Source organism: Crocodylus porosus, unplaced genomic scaffold, assembly GCF_001723895.1.
Source record: "Crocodylus porosus isolate Cpor-Errol unplaced genomic scaffold, CroPor_comp1, whole genome shotgun sequence".
Lineage (NCBI taxonomy): Eukaryota > Metazoa > Chordata > Crocodylia > Crocodylidae > Crocodylus > Crocodylus porosus.
Window position 1 is genome coordinate 13,046,415 of NW_017728928.1, and position 22,179 is coordinate 13,068,593.

The following is a 22,179-nucleotide window of genomic DNA, read 5'->3' on the forward strand; positions in this document are numbered from 1 at the left end:
GATCATTTTTGAAAACCATCCTCAAGGAGAGAGACAGCTGATGCCCCTTAGCAGCAACACCCAATAAGAGCAGCACCTTAACAGAAAACGTTTGTGTTATATAATCAGATGACATGCCGAATAGCAGTCCATAGGTCTGTATGTGTGTGTTGTGTCTCATCAAGAATGAAGACGGGCATCTTTGCACTGATTTTCCCCAGCCAGAAATAGTGCTGGTTGGCTTCAGAGTGAACTACGTCTCGATCCCAAAGCATCTGAAATCTAAAGTTATCCCAAAATAGGCAGGGCCACATTCTCATCTCAGCCAGGCTGTAGTAAGCTGCAGTTTTGCCATGCACGGTTTTGCCATCGATTCCAGCTGAACCAAGGATTGGCCCCGACTTCGCTGACTGGACTGACATCTCCGTACCTACAATACACCCACATTGCATGGCAACTGGTGGTTCTTGCCTTGGGGCCATCCCAATAACCCAACAGCCTTTCCCAGGCCTTACCAGCTCCCATTCCCTAGTAAGGTAGTAACTTTATGGCAGGGCTGTTATCCTGACAAATGACAATGGCAAGCTCTGTCCCAGGTGCAGCACAGCTGGGGTTGTAGCTGCTGTGAAAACTGTTAAAGCTGAGGCTTTGCAAGCCAGCCACAGCCAGCCCAGTTGGGTGTGAACTCCCATGGAGGAGGCTGGTTTTTGCATTCGATTTCTAGTTCCTTTGACAGGGGGATGGAGAAAACCTGCCGGCATTATCTTTGCAATCTTGGCTCCTTGCTCCAGACTCCTTGCTGGAGTTTAATGTGTCCAGCACACTAATGGTGGGTATTTTTAGACTGCTGATGCAGCAGAAAAACACTGATGGATGAGGATCGGGGGGGTGGTGCTTATTCTCTGCCTGGCTGCTAGGGAATGAATACAGATTTGCCTATTTAACCAGCTGCGCCCCTGAGACAGATGGGATTATGGCTTTTGGGAGGGAGGGCGAAGAGAGGAAGAAATGGCATCTCCATTCCCCGTGCTGGGAGGTGGTGACAAAGTGCTCTCCCACCTCGAAGAGACGTTTCAATCAGGAGGGTGAGGGGAGGCGAGACAAGCAGGGAGTGTGGCAGCCCTTGCTCACAGGGAATCAGTGCTGGAGGGAGAAGGAGGAAGGGGATAAGACAGATGCTGCAAGGGGCTCCAAGGTGACCTTGAGCAAAAAGATGCTGCAGTCCTTGGTGGGCTGCCCCAGTGTCACGTTAGGGACACAGTACAGAGATCGCAGCAAAGGGGGACAGATCTGCCAGGTCTGAGGCTCTCAGGAGGCAACAGCATTACCGGATATTGAATCCGACTCAGGGATGCTTGAGCCTTTGCTGCAGACCTGGGGGCAGCTGTGCAAGGAGACCCGTCTGCTGTGTGATGCTGGAGCAGGGGACGCTGTTCCTCTGCTCTCCTGTGAGGACACCACCTCCTCATGCCCCCAGGCTGCCCCAGCTCATGGGTTCCAACTGCCCTTCTTATGCCACAGGCAGCTGCAGAGGAAACTATGTCTTCTAGCGTGCTCCCTTCATTCCCATGCCCTCCCTAGTGCAGGCCTGCTGCAGAGGGGTATAATCAGAAAGAGCACTAGGGGAAAAGCAGTGGGAACTGCATCTGCCTGGCACCCTGAAAGGACAATCTGAAAGCAACCAGGTATCATATGGGGGAGCAAATCAAGGCCTTGCACTTGGCAGGGGCATCTGTCATTCCCCAGCTCCATGGTGCCCCTCTGCGTGATGCAGCTGTGACAGCCCAATCTCATTTCCCGGGACCTTGCTGGCTGGGTGTTCATGCTGTGAATTCTTCCAATTTCTCTCCAGCAAGCAGCAGGTTCCAATATAAATCAGGACCAAAAACAGTGGTAAAATGCTGGCCGGAGGTACAAGCAGATCCATCAGAGACAGCTTCTGTAGGGGTTTGTCAGGCCATAGCCAGGGGCTGCGGGTCTATTTAAATTCTTAGAAAAATAGCTATCTATTGTAGCTGAATTGGAAACAGTAGCACAACTAGGAGGGTAAGCTGGGGGAGTGCAAAACCAGTCCCCACTATCCTGTTACTCCTCTGATTTGGAAAGTAAATGTAGTATAAAGCAGGAATAACTCCACTGCAAACCTGGTTTAATTGCCAACAGAACCCGCTTCTTGGCTTCTCCAAAGGGTTTCTCTCTCAAAGTTGATCTCTTCCACCCACACACCTCCTTTCCCTGTTGTGCGTGCACTGCAGTTGTGTCTGGCTTCTTTTCTGCCGCCAAGACAATAGCATTGCACATACGGCCTTGACAATGCTCCGTCTGTTCTGAGGATAAGGCTGGGTGAAGGCAAACAAGACAGCGTGTTCACAAAAACACCCTGCCTCTTCCCTGCCCCGTTAACACTACCCATTTGGCTCCCATTGACCACTCTGCCGCTATGTGGTAGCATCCCAGGTGTGTTCAGCAGACATGCTCATGAGGCAAAGCCAGTGGTTATCAACCCTATTCGAGTCAGAGAGATCACAACTGGGCAGAATGTTTCTAACACGCTGGATTCCTATTTGAAATCTCCGGGCTTATCTTGTGAATCACTGGGTTAAGCATCTGCTGTGACTGTATGGTCCAGTTTGTGCCCTATTTGGGACACACGTGTTTGAGAAGAGTTAATGCTCCTAGATTGAGCTGTATTATTTGTATAACTAACCGCAGGAAGCCTCAAGGAGGGCAAGTTACTGGACACACCTTCCCAAGAGTGCCTCCAATGGTCAGCTATTGCCCATTCAGATGGGGAAAGCTGCAGATGAACTCTGGGGGAGATCTCTCAATGGCAAAGTATCTATTTCTCAAGGCAAGTCAAAGCCGAGCCCCCAATTCCTATTTGTATTTTCACAAATCTTCTGGTTGGAAAACTCTTAAAACAAGCATGGATCCTTTCTCCCCTGGTTAGGGACACCAATGCAAAGCGCTGGGGCCTGATCTCAGAGGCAAAACTCCCCCAGACCTGTGAGATCCAGAACCTGAAAGCTTTTTCTTTGCCCGGATACACTCTCCCCTGGGAATGTTTGCAGTGACAGGAATGGAAAGGCCAGAGCATGATCTTCAAACAACAGGGTCAATATTCCTAGGTCTTGAGAAAGAGCCAGGCTCATAGGTCACTCTCTCCCGGACAACGCGGAACCAGCCTCCTTATTTTACATGTTTTGGTGCCACCAAGTGGTGAAATTGCCTTGCTACCACAGAGCAGCCGCAAGTTGGACTTGGCCTGGACACCCTGTATGACAGCAACAATGACCAAACCCTTGAAGTCACTGGAGCAGACCCAGTTGCTGGTGTGGGCCAGCACAATGCCAGCTGAAGTCAATGCGGGTGCTCCTGCCCTCCAGGTCTGCAACCAGAGGGCTCTCCTCTGCAGGCAAGCCCAGGGGAAGGAGGATTTCTAGCACAGAACTGGACTGAAGCACTGCTGTGCCAAGCAGGGCACTAGAAAGAACATCAGGCCAACATGGCTAAGTCTGCTGGGACCACGGGCTGCTGTTAACTCAGCAACAGGAAGCCAGGCTTGCTTTGCACTCCTAAAATAAGCCCATTACTGCTTCCCAGAGTGGGCCTTTTCAACACTGACAGCTGGGTGTTCAGAATCAAAGCTACCCCTGCTGCATCTAATAGCCTCAATGTGGCCTCAAACCCTCCTTCATTTTAATCCATCAAAGGCATTTGTTAGTCAAAATGGCAGACTCTCAGGTACGGGCATCTCCCGTTACCTGCTTCCATACCAAAAACTCAAAGGCCCACCCAAGCTTGCCTGGTTAAGGCATGCCAGCTTCCATACAAATGGTCCACAAAGAAATAATATAGCCAGGGTCCCATCCAGCCACCCTCAGTTCCTGAGCCTCAATGGCCAGGTTCCCATTTACAGCTGTGTCAATTGGGGTTGGCTGCTGGCATGAGTTCAGAGGCAGGACGTGGACCCACAAGGAGATGTCCGAATTGCTTTGCTACCACAGCCCCTGCAGCTTGCATGTAGTGGCTCCAAAGTGCTGATCTTTGGTTTCACCTAAAAGCAGTCCTCACTCAACCCTACAGTGCATGGAAGGTACAGTGCATGGAATAAGAGACTCTACTCTCATGCAGTTTACATAATGCCAGCCTCCATACCGCTCACTCCCAGCTCCTGCCACACTTCCAAAAAATTTACACCACTATCACTTCACTGTTCTCAGTGGAGCTGCTCCTGATTTGCATCCTTGTAACAAAGAACAGAACCCAGGCCTTTATTCCACTGAACTAAGTTTAGACAACTATGCCTAGAGACAGGAGGCTGTGGAGAGTGTATTAGAATTAAGGTCCACCATGCTTCGTCTGTTGGGTCAGTAAATGATTTGCTTCTCCGTGCCCTTGTAAGCTGGATGCCTGTTCCATTTGGCTGATCAGAGGGAAATGTAGATTTCAAATCTAGTTTGAAGTGATTAAGCATCAACAGCCCAGGCGCTGACTATAGCAGACAGCCCGTTAGCCAATCTGGCTGCACAGTTCCAAGCCAGTGACAATGTCCATAAAACTTATTAATTTTTGTCACATCCCAGACATCTCCAAATGGCAGTCCTTCTCTTCCCCACACATGCAGCCCTGAGGATGGAAAATAAAAAAGCTGCTGAGACATTAACTTCTAGCTAATGGGCTTTTTAATGAGTCATGAGAAATAAATGGAAACCCGGTAGAATTGCTAATTTCATGTGGAACAAAATGGCATGCGAGGGGGAAGTCCGTGCCCCTTGACTGCTGCTCCCCACGTCTCAGCTATTAATATCAAAGTCTCTGGGCACCCTGGATGGTAAAAGGGCTCCACAGTTCATTTGACAAGGTAACTGGACAGCTGTTCAGTCCTCCAACTGCTCTGCTTCCATGAACCCCACCCCCCAGAGCTGTGACAAATCTACAGTGACCTGAAAAACACCATGTTCTCCATGTGACTCGTCCAGTGACGAGTGTCCAAGTCAATGGAAACCATTTAAACCAGCATTAGAGGAAGTGCTGTTTATAGCAGCCAAGCCCAGGCCTAGGAAGCAAGAAAGCGTGGGGTCTTCTTTACAGCAAGAATTAGCTGGAGCTGGATTAATGATATGCCCCACTTGGTGAGTGAACTATGGGGATATTACCAGTACTTCAGCTCACAGCATCCAAACTAGCTATGCAGCTTCACCCCCAGCCCTTACCCCTGCTGTGTAATGCAGCCCTGCAGCTGCACTGATCCTGGCAGCTCTTCTCAGCACAGATCCTCAAAGCAGTGGCTTCTGGGAGGAGCCAGGTGAGAAGGTGCTTAGTTTTTGTAAGTCCCCAGGTACTGGTGCTGTTTCTGAGGCCTTCCCTCAATACAGAGGCTAAGATGAAGGCCCAGCTCTCACTCTACTCAGCAAGGCTTTGGAAAGGCTAAACAGTAAAGGCGATGCAGGGGAAAGCCTTCTGGCAGTACTTATGGAGCGCCAGTGAGTCGCACCAACGCACACTTACTCCTGCAACATCTGGGCAGGCCCTGTCCATCTCAAAGGTGGTGTTGAGCCACTTGAGTTCAGAGTATGACCAAGAGGCAGCAGTGGCTACAAAACTCTCCGTGTACCCATTTGCCACGTTTACTATGACACAGGGGTGCCACACCAAGAAGGTGGCAGTAGCCCTCTCTAGATAGGTCCCCACTGCAAATGTCTACATGACTGTAGTAAATGGAGCTCTACTTTACCTACCTCAGGCAACCTGGACTTCAGCACAAGGCATACAAGCCTACTGGTGTGACACCACTAACCCTGGTACACACCAGTCTGACTGCAGAGCAAGGCCAAATCTTGGTCCCAGTGAATTTCAAACGGTCATTTTTCTACTGACTTTGAATGGATCGCTATTTGGCCCTGGCCCTGAAGTCCTGAACTCAAAAGAGAATAGCATCCTGGCCTGTGAAAGAGTAGCCAGAGGCAAGGTGTGACTGTGATTTACACCAGCTTTACAGCCATGTAACCTCTCCGATAACAGAGTCACTCCCAACACCACCACAAGTCTAAAGAAGAGCAGAATCGTGTAGAGAACAGAAAGCAGCCTGTCCTCTGTAGTACAATATATTTTGCTGCATCCAACATTTAGCCAAGTCATATTATGGGCAAAAACTAAAAGATACAGAACTGGTTGGGGAAGTAGGGGGGAAAAGGCACCTTACAGCTTATGATAAAGCAGGCTGAAAACCAGACTGTTGGTTCCCCAGGAAACTCTTAACTCTCAACGTTTTTTTTCATCCTGAGCTGGAACATAAAAGTGAAAAAAAACCCCTCCTGAATCACTGGGTTCTGTTGACTAAGTACTGAATGAAACAGAACACGCATTATTGTTTCAATGGTACTGAAACCACCCTGAAGTGGAAGAAAAGTAGAGAAGAAAAATTATTCTGAATCCCTAAGTCTTCAACAATGTTGAAACAATATTCAAATATTGCATAACAGAATAAATATTTTTATAGCAAAATCCAATCACAATGGATCCAAATACAGTAAAAATTAAATGTTTTTACCTCCCTGAAACAAAAGCAAGACAATCCAAAGCCACTAGATTATCTTTCTTTTCCTACTGAAAAATCATCACTGAAATAAATGCAACTCTGGGCAATGGCTCAAATTTGACAAAATGTCATAGCTCAACCAGAAATGGTTCTTACCCCTTTGTCACCTAATGATTCTTCTGATAAACATTTTCCAAAAAATTTACTTATGACACAAGTTAACATCTTGGGTGGAGCCAAATACTACACCTGCCCACTACAGGGTGGAACCCAACGTGGAAAGTTATGGGAAATTCTCATAGAAAAATATGATTTTAAAAAAATTACTTCTGTTTCTGGTCAAATTTCTCATAAAAAAAATCATCAAAATATCACAACTTTCCCCAAATGGAAGCTTTCTGGAATGAAAAAAGTTTTTTTATTTTTTATTTTAGTTGAAAACTCAGTTTTCATTGGGGGAAAAAGTGTTTCTAGGAAAGATCGTTAACTAACCCTATATAAAATGATGTGCTGTGTTTTCCAGGCCCTGTACGGTTGTTAAATAGTAAAGATTCTCCTTCAACTCCTGTGCTAAGGCCTTGTGTTTCTGCAGCACTGGGGTGCCCAATGACAACCTGCATGGCAGTAACAGGGAATTTCTAGAGCATCAAGGATTTGTAACAGAACAATACTCTTGAAAGGAAAAAAAAAATCTCTGCTTTGCATTTTCCTTTATTTAAGGAGATCAATCCTTTTGCTCGCAAGTGCATGGTGGGTAACCGTCCGAAGAAAAGATTGGCTCGACCTTTATCCACCCTTGGCAGGAGCTCCCTATAAATTGACCTTTATCTCAATCGGTTTGGTGACATGGTTTTGGTGCAGTAATTACTCAGCACATTAAAACAACAACAAACCGAAAACCAACTATTAAGCTGTGGCTTTCAAATCAGAAATTGAAAATTCAGCCCTAGGCAAAGCTGTCTGCAACTGTCAGAGGGACAGGGAAGCTGTGAGAAGATCCGCTCCAGCTTCGCCTACATAGGGAAGCGAGTGTGAAAGAGATGAAGGTGCGAGACTGAAGCGTGAGGGCTGTGCTGCAGTAACTTCCCACGTGGACACATTGACCCTTTCCTGAGTGCTTGTGTGGTTCTTCTTCATTCACTTCCGAAGGGGAGAGAAAGCCTCAGGCAGCTCCCCCAGGGCTGAGGGGTCCCACGCTGGCTTCTCGTGACACACAACAAGTGATAGGACAGGGAGTGAGTGTATGCGCCCGGACGGCGGAGGTGACTGCAGATGTACATGTGGTTTCAAAGCCTTCGTGAAGAGTCCTTGAGGAAACTTTCTCCTGTCCTGGTTTAACGTAGGCATTGGAGTGAAACCAGCCCCACTGCAGCATGATTAGGGGCTCAAGAGCAAATCCTCCAGCAACTCTGCTTGTGTGTTTTTCTTCCCTGCTTGCACCCCTTATACCCTTGGAAGATAAGACTTTGTATACAGTTACGGCTGCCCTATCAGCTCCAGATGGTTACTCAGATGAAGGAGCTCACCCATGACGCCTTCTCTTGGGGCTCTCTCTGTCCATCACAGACCGGCGTGATTAGCTGTAGAAACTGGCTCAGATCCCAGTGCTCAATTGGCAGAAGTACCCAAGGGCTCCACTACTGCACAGCTGGGTTTGATGCGTGGGGTGGGAGAGGGTGGGTGAGCGGTACTCTTCAGGGCACTGTAGAAACATTACAGACATATCCTCCCACCTCCAAGTCCTCCATCTCACTGTCAGTGTTGAGCACACATGCATGGCCAGGTTCCCTTCCTCCTTCCTGCCTCTGCATACCCTGCACCAGGTTAGGCTTCCTCAGAGACAGGCCAAGGCTGCACCATTTTGAATCTATGTTCACATTTGAAGCTCCCACACAGAACTCATGGGTATTCTGATCTTGAGTGCTTGTCCAGCACAGGTTTATTCAACCCCTGGCCCATGGACCCATGTAATCCAGCCCACGGGGCTCTACCTGTGTCAAAAATTTGACGCTGGGGAACCAGTGGGACTGAATTGTCACCCTCTGCTGTCATATTTCCAGGCCTGTGGGGAGCCCTGCAGCCTGGGTAGCATGGGCCTGCGCACTTAATCAGATGTGCAGGGCAGCACGAGGCCAATCCAGGTGTGTGGGCTCGAATTTGGCATGTGAGGCCAGGCTGAGGCAGTATGGGACCTGATCAGCATATGCAGGACCAGAGCGGGCGATGCAGGACCTGACTGGAGCGTGCAGGCCTGGGCAGAGGCAGTGCGGGGCCCAATCCAGTCCACAGGGACAAAAGAGTGAGCACCACTGGTCTAACACATCACTGAAAGGGAGGCCAGATCTGCAATGTGGGTCTGGACTTGCATTCTGCAACCTTGAAGGCTAGAAATGCACATTCCCTCCCCACCAGAATGAAAATGGAGATTTTCATGGATTTCCCCACTCCAACAGCTGGAGCGCTAAGAAAAGCAACAAACGGCAAAACTCACCAGGCAAATCATGACTGTTGGCAACACCACATGTAAGGCAGGGGCTTCCTAGGTTGCTGAGTCCAGCCCCCCCTCCATACACAGTCTTCACCATACCGACATAGAAGAAAAGTTCTTTCCTGGCTCCAAGTATAACTCTGAGAAGAAGAGCAGGACCCTGCAGCCAGAAGCCAGCACTACAGCTAAGCACTAATACACTGCAGTAGTAAATCTAGTTCTGACTGCCTCGGTCTCCTCTTCCAGGCTGCATTTATCAGGCACCATAGCCTGCCGACTGGGCAAGGAACTGGAAATTGGTATTGATTTCTGGGCCCTGCATCAAGTATGCAGTGGCAGCTCATATAGAGTTAAAGTGGGTATGTCAAAAAGCAAAAGGAATGGGTTACATTCATCCCTAGCTGGGCAGGCATTGAGGACTCGGCTATTATGCATTGCAGTACAATAGCGATGCACATAGTGATGTGATACATGGGTGCTTCTAGCCTCTATTGACTTTAGTAGGGATTGAGAGCACCCATCTTGCATGTTTTGGCCCTAGGTTCCCTGGGTCATCTAGGTTACAGCTTCTAAAATGGCTTATGGGACTGGGTCCAGACTGTTTGAAGGACAGACGTGAGCACAAACAGCATCTCAAACGTATGTTCAAACTCCATTCAGCCAGTAGAAGTCTGTTACCATCAGGAACCACTGATGAGCCAGTATCTGCCCTCCACCTCCCCACCCCAAACCTCAGCCTTACCTCTGCTAGTAATAGCATGGCCAACCACAGACATCTCCTGAGCTACCAAACATGCTCTCTTCAGCAGGAGTCTACATCTAACAGGCTTAACAGAGGAGCCCTGCATCCATCCTACTTCCAGACCCAGCATGAAGATACTAGTTAATGCAGGGGTGGGCAGAATGCGGCTCAGGGGCCAGATGCGGCCCGCCAGGCCATTCTATCTGGCCCGTGGGGCCCCTAAAAAATTTAGAAAATGAATATTTATCTGCCCCTGGCTGCCTGTCATGCAGCCCTCGATGGCTTGCCAAAACTCAGTAAGCGGCCCTCCGCCCAAAATAATTGCTCGCCCGTGGGTTAATGGCTGCTATGTGGGTGCCCATGTGGTCCCCTCATCCTGTAGTACCTGAGAGCCTCAAAATCATCCCTTTCTCTGGCTTCATGTAATATTCCTGCCTACACCACACTGGTGCCAGTGGCCACTGCCCCTTATCCCTTCAAACAAGCATCTCTGCGCTTTCTTCCATAGCTTTCCACCCTTGGCAGGAGCTCCCTATAAACACCCCCAAAGCCACTCCACTGTCAAAGCCCTCATTAAAACTCCCCTTTGCTAGGATTCCTAAACAAAAAAAGTTAGGTCAATGTGTGCAGAGACTCCAGACCATGACCCTGACTAACCTCATCTCACACAGGCCTTGTAGTCCCCACACTTGTCCATCTGTATCCCTTGGTCTCCTCTAGTCATAGATGTGGACTGTATATTCTTGGGTCAAGGACTGTCCTTTAATTGTCTGTGGGCACCTCTACCGTGATGGGGTCCTAGGCCATGGGTAGGTGTTGTAGGAGCTATGGTTATATAAGCAAGACCACAATTTCACTTCACAACCTCCTAGAGAGGTAACAAGCATTATTTCCATTTCACAAAGGTGGTACTGAAGGACCAGGGATATTAAATGACATGCCTGAAGTCTGTGGTCCAAGCAGGTATCAAATGCGGTCAAATGTCTAATCCCAATCCAGAGCCCCATCCGTGAATATTGTGCCTCACACCTGCTGTATCCTCAGTCAATAGGCAGGGGAGGAGCATCTCCAGAGGTGGTTCTGGATGAGTGATATCATGCATGGAAAATCGTGTGAACAGCCAAGGCTAAGAGGAACGTTTGAGCCAAGTTCTCTCCAATGAGTGCTAGATAAGATCCCCCAGAAGCCTAACCCAAGATGTGTGGCACACTGGTACCAGAAACAGTGGGTGGTCGCTCTATTCAGAGTGGGACTGACAGCTGCTTACTCCACAATTGTCTGATTTGCAAGTGGAAAAGCAACCTGCGAGATCTCCTTCCATCTCCCTGGATTCACAGGCAGGGAGGCAAGATGCGCTGATAATAAATCACTAATATCCCTAGGTAGGAGGCCTGGGCACTGCGAGGGGGTTACAAAGTGCCACGCTGAGCAGAATCTCCTGCATGCCACTGTGAGGACGAAGCCCGTCTGCTCGGTGTGTGAAGAGCTGTTGAGAAAGGCCGAGGCATCCGAAAGCCTTGGGCGCTGCGGAGACAAACGGCAGCGAGGCGGCGGCACAGCAAGCAACATGCCGATGAACGACACAAAGCGGGCTTTTTTGTAGGCGAGTGAGCAATTATCTGGCTCGAATTTCCTGCTGGCAAGAACTGCACGATTAGCAAGTAAATAAACAGCGGGCAGTTACGGACACAAATGGAAAAGCAAAGCCTGGCTGACTGCAGCGTCCCCAATGCACCTTTGAGGTGTAAAGCAAGGTCTGCCTTCTCTGAGCAGGGAGGGATGTTTCCAGTCTATTCGCTTCCCTTCCTCTGGCCCAGGCAAGTCAGGGCCTGTCACTGGGCCACTGCTGCAGGTCACGATAGCAGAGCACAGCACGAGAAGGAACAAGGAAGGGGAGAAAACAAAGGACAAAGATTCTGCCAGGAAATGGAGCAATGGATGGCTGCCAGGATGTCTTTGGCCACTCTCTTGCCTTTAGATCCAAGATGTTAATTGGGCAAAATCCCCCAAGGGAATGCACAGAATAGAGAAAGCTGTGATGAAGGGTTAAAAATCTCCGCTTGGTAGCACTGAACCTAAGCCACAAAATTCAGGCAGGAGCATGAAATATCAATGACAAAGGGATATTCAATCAGCCCCTAGCTAGAGATAGCACCAGCCAAGCTCAGAGCTCTTGGGAAGGTCAGATACATTCAGAGCCACGCTTAGGACTGGGCCCATCTTGGCGAGTTTTGATATCCCTCTTTCCTGGGCCTCCGGGGTGAAGCTCCCCGAAATGAAGGGCTAGTGCTATAGAGAGGCTAGTACTATGTCAAGCCGCAACAAATGTCAGAAGTACTTGCCATACGGGAAATAGCTAGCAGCGAGTCCTGGAACAAAAAAGGGAAGCGTTAGAGGGCGAGCTGCTTGTCGGTGCCCCTTTGCACCTACAGCTGGAATTTCCTTAGCTTTTGCAAAATAAATTGGCCTCTCACAAGGGGGCTTTTCAGAGGGACGCCCTCCCCTTTCTCTCTCCCTTAACAAAAGGGCTTTAGAGAGACCAATTTCACTCACGCTTTTGACCATGTTTTAACATTATTTTTGGCAGGTCAATGAAATGCTCGCAAAATCTTTGGTGATTTTTTTGTGCCGGTAAAAATAGGCCAGTGGCTAATTTGGCAGTGAAATGCAAGAAATGTGTTCTGAATGGTTTTTAGTTTCCTGGTAAATGTTAACAGCTTGTTTCCATTAGCCCTCCACTTCCTGTCTCACGCTTCCTGTCTGCCTCCTGACGTTTCTTGTTCGGGTCTGTCCTCGCGAAGACCGGCAAGACCTCTTCTGTTGACCTCGGCTCCCTACCACCCTCCAGGCTGCTGACAAGACTGAAAAAGCGGGACGTACATGACCTCCCTCCTTTAGGGCTGCAGCGTGGCGTGGCTGTTAGAGTAGGAACATGGGGTCCTGACCCTGCCAGTGACTTGCTGGAGGGCTGATTGTGTCCCTAATTTCCTCACCTGTCAAATGGGAATGATGCTTATTTGCCTCCTAGGCAGTGCATGGGAGGCTTTTACTGCACTGAAGTACTTTGAGATCCCTCCAAGGGCAACCGCTAGGAGATCTTCCAGCCACAAATCAGAGGTGATGTATCAGCTTCATGACTGGGCTCTGCAAGGGCCCAAGGTGAAGTGGAGACATACTTAAGTGAGGTACCCTGTTAAGTAAACTTCCTAAGACGCACAGTAAATTCTCTTATACCGAGTTTCCACGCTGCCATGGCTGACCTGTTACCATCCCCAAAGCAAGCTAGGTTAAGGCTGGCTCATACAGCCCTAGCACTACACTAACCTTCAGTGTCCACTGCACAGACAGACCTAAACTGGGGTCACTTATGTGCCAAGGAGAAGCATTTCACAGAAGGGGCGAATCCCTGTAGCCTCCGCCTTCCATTCATTTCTTTCCACTGCATTTGCTCTCTCAAGTGGAAGCTCAGGGCCCTTACAGCTGCTCAGCACATACAGCTCTGTGCATCCTTCCACAAATCAACCACGTTACCCTTAAGAAGGCTGTTGAACCCAGCATGGAAAGGTTTAATCGGGCTCCTCACGCCTGTTGTGCATAAAGATTAGACAAACTGAACTTCAATATGCTTGGCAGGGGAAAGATGCTAAACCCAGAGGTTTAACGAATGAGCTACAACACTGCCGCTCAGCACATCTGTGATGCTTCACCTTGGGGCCAGTGAGCTTGGGAGAAGGGAGCCCAAAACCCATCACATTGGATGCTTAGTGGGAAAAAAAAGGGTGTAATCTAGAGCCATCCGTCTGCTCCTACGTCGCCTGATGCAGCTGCAGGATGGTGCCAAGGCCACCTTCCCAATCCCCTTCAGGAGCAAGCAGAGCTCAAGCAAGCTGCTGGCAAGGGCATGCCTCTGAATTCAATGGAAGAGATGAGGGATGGCAGCAGGAAGTCCATGTAGCTTCCTAGCATCTCCTACCCCAATACCTGGGCCAAAAGTCATCTTAATGACACCACTGGCTTGAATGGCTTCATCTGGTTGACAGTGTGAAGGGAGGAGTGGCCTCGTGAACGTACCCACTGAGGAGGCCTTCCATCAGCCTTGGCGTCTTCCTCACCTTTGCCTTGGAAGGCACTTACAGGGCCACCGTGAAAAGTGGTGCAATGAGCGGGTGCATAAGGCAGGGTGGCTGTTTGGTGGAGTGGGTTTCTGAAAGAATTCCACCTATATTCACACATGGTTTTAAACACAACTAGGTTCCTTCCTTTTAAAAATCAATTAGTCTCCATTGACATCCCACCAAGAGGTTCGCCGCCTCCTTCTTCCCCCGTTAGGTCAGGCCAGCAGCCGCCTTCCTGCCTGTCCCTCATAGACCAGGGCCGGCAAGGGGAGCACTGCCCACAATTCATGTCTCACGAGTCCTGGGGGGGTTGTGACAGCATCTGACATTTAATGCTTCGCTGAGCTGCCTGGCAATGCGGCAAGCTCCGGCTTGGGAGAGGATCACAGGCACTTCGCGGCTGTTCTTTAAATAAATAAATCCCAACACAGAGACCTGAAGGAAAGGAGGAGGTAGCGGGGGAAGAAAAAGAGCAAAAGCCTGTCTAGAATAATCTGCGTCAAGTTGCCAGGCTTCTTTGCAAGCCTCCTTTCCTCTCCCGATATGAAGGAACTGTTTATCCTGTCAATAGAGGAGTTCATGACAGAAGCAGACAGAGACGGCTTAACCCCTTGGCTTCTACTGGCTCGGGCCTCCATGCCAAGTCCAGGCTGCCCAGAAGGTCAGGCTTTGGTGTAGGGTACATCTGCCCAGCCTTGCTGGGACACCTTATATACATGGATTTCTTCCATCAACCAGTCACCAGGTCCCAGGCAGTCTGAAGGGGGACACCAAAGACAGCAGCACCCCAAGTCTCAACTCTTCTGGGTATGTTCGACTGTAAAACGGTGGCAGCAGGAAGGGGCTTCAGTGGCAATCTAGAGAATACTGCAGGGCACACAGCATCCTAAAGAATTAAAAAAAACCCATATAGCTCCTTTTGGCTACTAAAGACTTCATGGCCAAAGGAATTCAGCTCCCCCTGCCTTCAGGATCCTGTTCGAAACCACTGCCCCTGGTTTCAAAACTCTTCACAGGACCAACTCCATCTTCACTAGGATGCAGTGCTGCTGTCATGCCCGTGAGCATTGCAAAATAGCGCTGCTGGCTGTGTTTCAGCAATTAGGATCTGAGGCATGGGGTTCATTAAGGCCTGGATAAGACATTTAGGCTGGAGACACTTAAACACCTTAAAAACATACACACCCCTACTTGAATGCCCACAACCCCACTAGAAAGATGGGGCCAAGTCCACATCCTAGTCAAGAGGCCAAACCACTAAGCCATCACTGCACTCCCCTGTCTCTGTATTTCTGCCTACCACCCTCTGTTTAGTTGGCATTGGCTGCCTCTATCTAGTCTACTCATGCTTCATGCAGAAGTCTTCTTCTCTGAATCTCCTTCCTATCTCTCTACTCCAAATCTTATCTCTGAGCCTACTGCTGTAGCTCAGAGGCTATAACCATATTTACTTTGCAGAAGGTTTTGGGGGGAATAATCTGTACAACAACAGTGCTATGGAGAATAACCATCACCGATGTGCAGAGCAAGAAGGGACTTCAGGAGACCACTTAGTGCATCTTTCTCTACTTCCAAGCAGCACTACCTACTCCTGAGAGCACATCTAAGGGCAAGACACAGGTCAAAATGAAATTCTCAGCCCCACAAAAGGAAGCTCAGGCCTGATTGCAGGCCTTCATGGCTAACAAAAAGAGGCCAAATGGAAAAGGATACCCCAGGTCTAAACACCCCCTGAACCTTGGCAAAATTGAATGGAGAGCAGAGCTCTGCAGCTCGAGGCCAGCATTAATTAAGAATAAGCCATGTAATTTTGTTTGTAATGCTGTATTCATTCTTTCTGCTGTTTTCAAGCTGTTTGTTTCCCTTCCCTGCTGGTGTAGACAATACGAAGCCAAGGCCCCCGGTACAAAGAATCACGCCCGGTGGGCAGTTTATAGGGTTTTACTGCAAATCAGGAGGAGGATTCCTTGAGCTCATGGCTAGAGCAGGAGGGTAGTGAAGGGACTCCTACTGATTTTAATAAGCAGCAAAAGCTTCCTTCTCCCTCACTGCTGCACTGCATTGGAATTCAGTGGCAATTCAGATAGATACAGCAAGATATTGGAGAGGTGTTATCACACCAGTTTGTAGAAATCCACAGCAAAAAGCCCGGTATTTATATTCCACTATTTTTTTTAAAAAGAGAAGTAGAAGAGCTTCAATGAAAACGTACCATCTCCATGCAAACAAACTCAGATACATGGCAAATGTTGTTTAGCTCAAGCTGCAAGAGCTGTGCAATTATTAAACAGCTGTTTCTCTCTAAATATCAAGAGTTTTAGCACCTTTTAAATACATTACAAGCCAAAAATGAAATCCTCCCAAGCCATCAGCAAGCAGTATATGCAGCTCCAAGGTCATGAATCTGTCAGGTGCAAAAAATGCATGCAAGGGATGGAGGAAGCAAAAAAAATCTTAAAGGTAAAGTTCTAGATTTCATTGTCATGCATCGAACTCAGCCCTCCCTGCCCCTGCAAAAGGGAGCAAGACAAACTTGATGGCTTTATAAACTACATGCTCATTCGTTCACTTCCACAGAGCCTGCTGGGGGACTGATGAACAGAAGGCAAAGAGTCCTCCAGCCCCTGGGCTATTATTAAGAATAACTCCTGACATGAGGGAATACTGCAAACAGCTGTAGATGATTCTAGCAAAAGTAGGCGCTCTCCTTTTTATTACTGTCTCACAATATAAAAACCTTTTGCCATAAATCACCCAGTTGCAGATCTATCAACAATTTAAGAAGTAATACTATATGGGAAAGCAGAGAACAAGCTGCTTTAACCAGGGGGAAGGATGATTTCATGGATTATGGACCAAAACAGGTCACATGAGATCAGGGATCTGTTTCTGGCCCTGCCACAGAACATCCTAGAGACCTTCAACAAGTTGTTTGTACCCACCTATAAAATGGGGATAATATCTCCTTTCTCCTACCCTCCATCTCTTCAATATTTAGGGTCAAAGGGTTAACTTTCAAGGCCTTTGGGACAGGGACAGGGACAGTGAGTCTATGTCTAATGCCGCAGGGCCCCCATCTCAGTTACTTCTGGTCAACAGGGCCATTATATCATGTACAGGAATAGCACTAGAAAGAGTTTTAAAAGGATTTAATTTAAGACAGATCTTGACCATCTGACTGCAGGAGAGAATGGAGAATACAGCTGCCATCACGTACACAAGGAAGCAAGGCCTTTCCAAGAAGATGAATGGCAAGCTCTGTGATCTATATCACTTAATGCTAATTCCTCTGAATAGAAAAATTCTACCAGACAGTGAAAAGGCCAGAGCTACGAGACAGATGAGAGTGCTGGCCAATGAAGAAGCAGTAGGTTTCCAGGATGAGGATGTTGAGATGGATTTGCGGAGTCAGCAGAAAAGGTCACGAGAGAGACGGGGAGCTTCAGGAAGTGGCAACCGTGACTCAGCACTTTGCAGGGTCCCAAGTGACTGGACCCCAGTCATGCAATGACCCAGGAGCAGAGCCCTGATCTTCTGAATACCGGGTTTCTACCCTCACCACAAAGCCATCCTGTCTCTCTTGCACGTCAAGGCCACACAAAGCGAAGCAATGACCATTTTGGTCATGGATATGGACAAGCTCATAGCTGAAGAGGGGCCCCTTGAGGGACATGCTGGGGCAATGTCTCATCCTGAGCTGTGGTGTGGTATTCACTCATACTAGGGTGAGGGACAGGAGTGGCTTGATACTAACCAAGAGCTTTTTGTGGGGACTACCCAACATAGACTGGAATCTGAAGGCCTTGGCATGGCTCTGGCATGGCACATGGCAACCTTAGCCATGTATAACAGGAAAGCTCTACACACTGACCCTCACGGCATAGGGGCTAGTCCCTGGGGTCTCTGTCCCTTCTTCCAAACAGGAGAGTCACATTGCAATCCTCTGCAGCATCAGCCCTCACCTTGATCAAGTCACTCGTACCTCAGCAGGACCCTCCAATGTTGGTTTGCATGGGTTGTCCCCATACTCACTTTCCTTTTGTAACCAAGTCATTCATAAGCCCCAAGGATTCCATTATAACCTAAAGGTTGTTTAATTGTCTCAGTTGTGGCCCAGCGTTGTATTAGTCTCCACCAGTTTGGTCAGACCCAGCAAAGCAAGTGACATGTCCCAACATGGGCAGAGAGAGGTAGGCAGCATTGTTAGTCTAAAGTCAGGCAGAAGGCAGAGTAGTAATGCACTTCATAGACTAACTGAATCAGAGATGCCTAAGCTTTCATACACAAGAGCTCATATGAGTAACATGCAATTAAAAACCTCAAGTTGTGGGCAAGCTTGGAAGACAGAAACTCTTCTATTTTTAACTTGCTTCTGTTACTTCATCATAGTAATTTATTCTTCAAACAAGTGGAAGACAGAAAGAATAACCACCTATTAAATGGCTATCATGATTCAGGTCCTATACATGAAGATCATCATCATGGTGTCTCAGAACCTCTACATGCCTGGTAAGAGCCTGATTTTGCCTTGAGTCCCCAAGGAGAGGCCAATTAAAAGAAAACAGCATTGTCTCTGGTTGACAGGCAAATTCATGGGCTCAATTTCTTTTAGTCACACATCAGAAGTAATGCAACTGAACCCAAAGGAATTACAACAAGGCAAGTGAAAGAATCAGTTCTGTGGACTTAAAAAAAGTCTTGTAAGGTTATAAACATGTCCTGGTGGAGTTTGCAAGCAAAACTGATCATAACCATCAAGTGCAGGCAGGAAAAGAAAGTAATTCACGATGCACACGGTATCCCTCTTCATTCCAGCAAGAAAGAGCCCAATATGATCTGCTCATCTGACCTGAAACGCACAGAACTTTCCTTCCCAACTGTTAAATAACCATCACGTCCAAGCAACAAGATGCAGCAGGCGATTCACAATAATACTGTAGAAATTAGCATGCGCCCCAGCAACAAGAGTCAATCTGGTAGAATGTGGTAGAGGTTCTTCCTCTTTAGCTGCATTTTTTTCCAAGTTGCTTTTTTAAGGTACAGTGTTATGAAGCTCTACTGAATATTCAACAAACAAAGCAACTTCATCATGGAAAATGAGCCTTTTGCTCTATTACCGACCGAATTCAAAGGCAGTTTGTGCTACTCCAAACTGGTGCTGCTATTCCAAAGGGGGAAGTGGGAGAAAGCAATCTCCCAATGGAAATTCAAAAGTCAACATGGAAAGGTGGCAGATTGTCAATCAATCTGCAAAACGATTATCAGAAGCCAGGATTTAAGGGTGTGCTAAAATCGTTCATGCATATAAACAGCAAAATTCTCTCTCACACTCACACAGCCAATTAGTGAGCAGCACAAATCAAGCACACAATGCAGTTTGGATTAGAGCAGCGGGATTATGCATGCAGTTCATGATGTTAATGTTTCCATTTCCATGTAACACCATTGTCAATGGTTTCCCCAGTGTCTTGACCTGCCACCCTCTGCTCCATTTAGCCACAACCCTTCATGCTGGAAACAGAGACATGGGAAGGGTGTCAGGACCCCCAGGATTAGGATCCATGACTTAGCTCACCCAGCATCTTGGTGGTTCCTAAACATGATGTTACCAGCAAAAGGTAACAACAGAGATGCCCCACTGCAATAGACTGAGTCCCACTGCAATGGACTGGTGGAGATGGACGAGTCCCGTGCAGTCCATGTCTCACCTCTGGAATACAAGGAGCCCAATATGCAAAATACAGCTGCCTTAACAGAACATCAGCACTCCATTAACCTGAATGGGCACAGCCAATCACAGGAAAAATAAACAGCGTGGGACCCAAGGACAACCCATTCAGAGAATGGAGGCGTGTAAACTAGATGGATGGTCTGATAAGGGCCGAACTTTTGGAAATGTGCAGACTGCAAAAACATCTTAATCACCCTTGATCCTAACTAGACATGTCAGACACTGCTGGATGGCCATGTATGGGGCTTGCCACACAGGGAACTTGAGAAGAAATGGGAGATCTGGTACAGGAAAGAGGTGAAGGTACCAGTCTATCCTCCCTTGGAGGCCTGGGTTCAACCCCAAGCTCAGGTCACAGGTAAGAATGGGTGGGCTCAGATCTGTGTCCCATTTGCCCCACAGCCCAGTGCAATGTGGCTCAATGCAATGGCAGGGTAGATTTTTCTAAGACCCAATGACAGCAGGCCACAAGTTTGAAGGGCACTGGCGTACCTGCCTGGAGCATCTGGTACAGGATGAAATCTTAGTCCTATTATAGTCAACAAGCATTGTGCCACTGATTTAAAATGGGGCCAGGGTTTCACCCAGGAAGTATCATTTACACGTATCGTAACTGTTGAGATGGGTTTGAAACCAGCCAACAAACCCGACCTGGAGGAAGCTCAGATTTGGATGCAAATATGTACAGCCACCTGCTCCCACCCATCTTTACAACATACTGGCCCAAACACCCAGATCCATGCACCCTCCAACCAGATCCATGTACCCTCCAACCATCAGTAAGATTTGGGTCAAAATCTGGAGTGGAGAGGGATAACTCAGAAGCAGATGCCACAATGGTGGTATGACATAAGAACCTGACAATTAATTAAGCCCAATATCTCCCAAGATGCCTACACACAGCAGCAGAGCAGCTTGCAAGCTGCTAGAAGCATGAGCTGGAATACTACCCTAGGCTTGTGCTGAAGGCTGTCCCCAGTTGACCCAGATGTAAATGGGCACTTGGCCACTCAGGCTGGGGAATCAAAGGTGGCTAGACACGGTGCTAGCCACAACACTCTCTTGGATACCAGTAACAGCAGAGTCTGGGGTGCTTTAATCGCACTAGCACATTGTGACATTTGGCTTGGGCCCACCTTTGACTTTCTGATGATCTCACAATCTCCAGTTCTATTACAACTATCTGCAAACACAGCTGAATTAGGCACGGCTCCCCTACCGCTACAGGTCTGTTCCCCAGGAAGTTCAGGTCACTGTTCTCTCCGAAGAGGTAACCCTCAGGATGCGTTGAGTCAAACTTCTCACCTCCCATGATGAAGTGGTTGGCAAAGTAGTTCCCTAGAAAGAAGGACAGGGAAAAAAAGAATACAGAAGCTGTCAAAGGCACTGAACGGCACAGAAAAACTACAGTAATTCAATCTACTACCCAGCTCCAGAAGCAGCTCAGCCATTTTCAACTCCGATACTCATTCCCATGATACCACTTGAGGCAATGACACATTGCACACAGGGAAAGTAGCAATATTAACACACTGAATCAAGACTCTCCAGTTCTGCTTTGTCTGTAACATCACTTTGCTTGCATCCCCTCAACTAGAGATACCTAGGAAGCCAATGCTTACATTCATAACCCATGTGAGACCTGGTAGAAGCTTCTCTATCACTAAGGGGTGATTTTGTGAACAAGACCTGGGCTTCATGCTGCTCCCAAAGGTGGGAGGCACCAGCTATTTGTTCTTAATGGGAAAACCTTACCATGTGCCCCAGATTAGACAGACAGAACTAAGTTAAAGAAAACTTAAGGCTTGATCCCATCACCGTTTTGACAGCTCTTTGAGTAGGGAACCTTATTTAGGACATTTCCCCAACAAGCCTTGCAACTGAGCAGTGCTCTCCACTTGCTCCAAACAAGACAGCAAAGACAGACAAAAGTCCCCTGGAGCTGGGGCTATTAACAAGGTATTTCCTCGAGCACTAACACCAGTCTGATCATTCTCCATCAGTCCACGCACACCCCACCCACCAGCAAACCCATGGTCAGTTCTCTCTCTGCTTGAGACACCAAATATTCCCACCTCTCTCTCTCCCCTACCTGAAGAAGAGCCAGCTACAAACCCACAGCTCAGCAAAACCTACTTAATGGCTTTCCCACCACTTGCTAAATCAGGAAAGGTGCGTCAGGCCAACACAGTCAGCATGGACAGGTAGTCTTAATTGCTGATGGTGAGACAAAGGCTCAGCTCCCCCACTGGAAAGCACTGGGAACCTGACAGCTTCCAAGCTGCTCTAGGACCCATATGGTTCAGTCATTTCAGCAAAGCCACTCAGCTCTCTTTCCCTGCATTTAAAGGGACAGGAGCCCCTCGGTCACCCTGCTGGAAGCTTCCCCCCTTTTGGCTTTGTTTAATTTAGTTTTATTTCAGCTGCAATTAAGGGAACTAGAGAGGCAAAAGACACAGCAACAAAACAAACTGGGCTCTTGCAGATTTACAGCTATATCCATTGCATGCACTGCAACACAGAAGGGGAAATAAAAAAAGGCATCAGTCTGAATGGATGGGTCAGATGCAGTGGCCCACAGCC

At 48.1% G+C, this 22,179-nt stretch overlaps 1 protein-coding gene across 4 annotated transcripts in view; it reads right to left on the reverse strand.

The window, feature by feature from the left end:
* The window catches only part of RNF157 (ring finger protein 157), a 77,456-nt gene that overhangs the window by 43,144 nt on the left and 12,133 nt on the right, over nucleotides 1–22,179 (reverse strand). For all 4 annotated transcript variants that reach the window (XM_019542639.1, XM_019542637.1, XM_019542640.1 and 1 more), the window contains exon 2: nucleotides 20,816–20,934. In XM_019542639.1, the coding sequence (XP_019398184.1) occupies nucleotides 20,816–20,934 (119 nt within the window). The remainder of the gene's footprint in view (nucleotides 1–20,815; nucleotides 20,935–22,179) is intronic.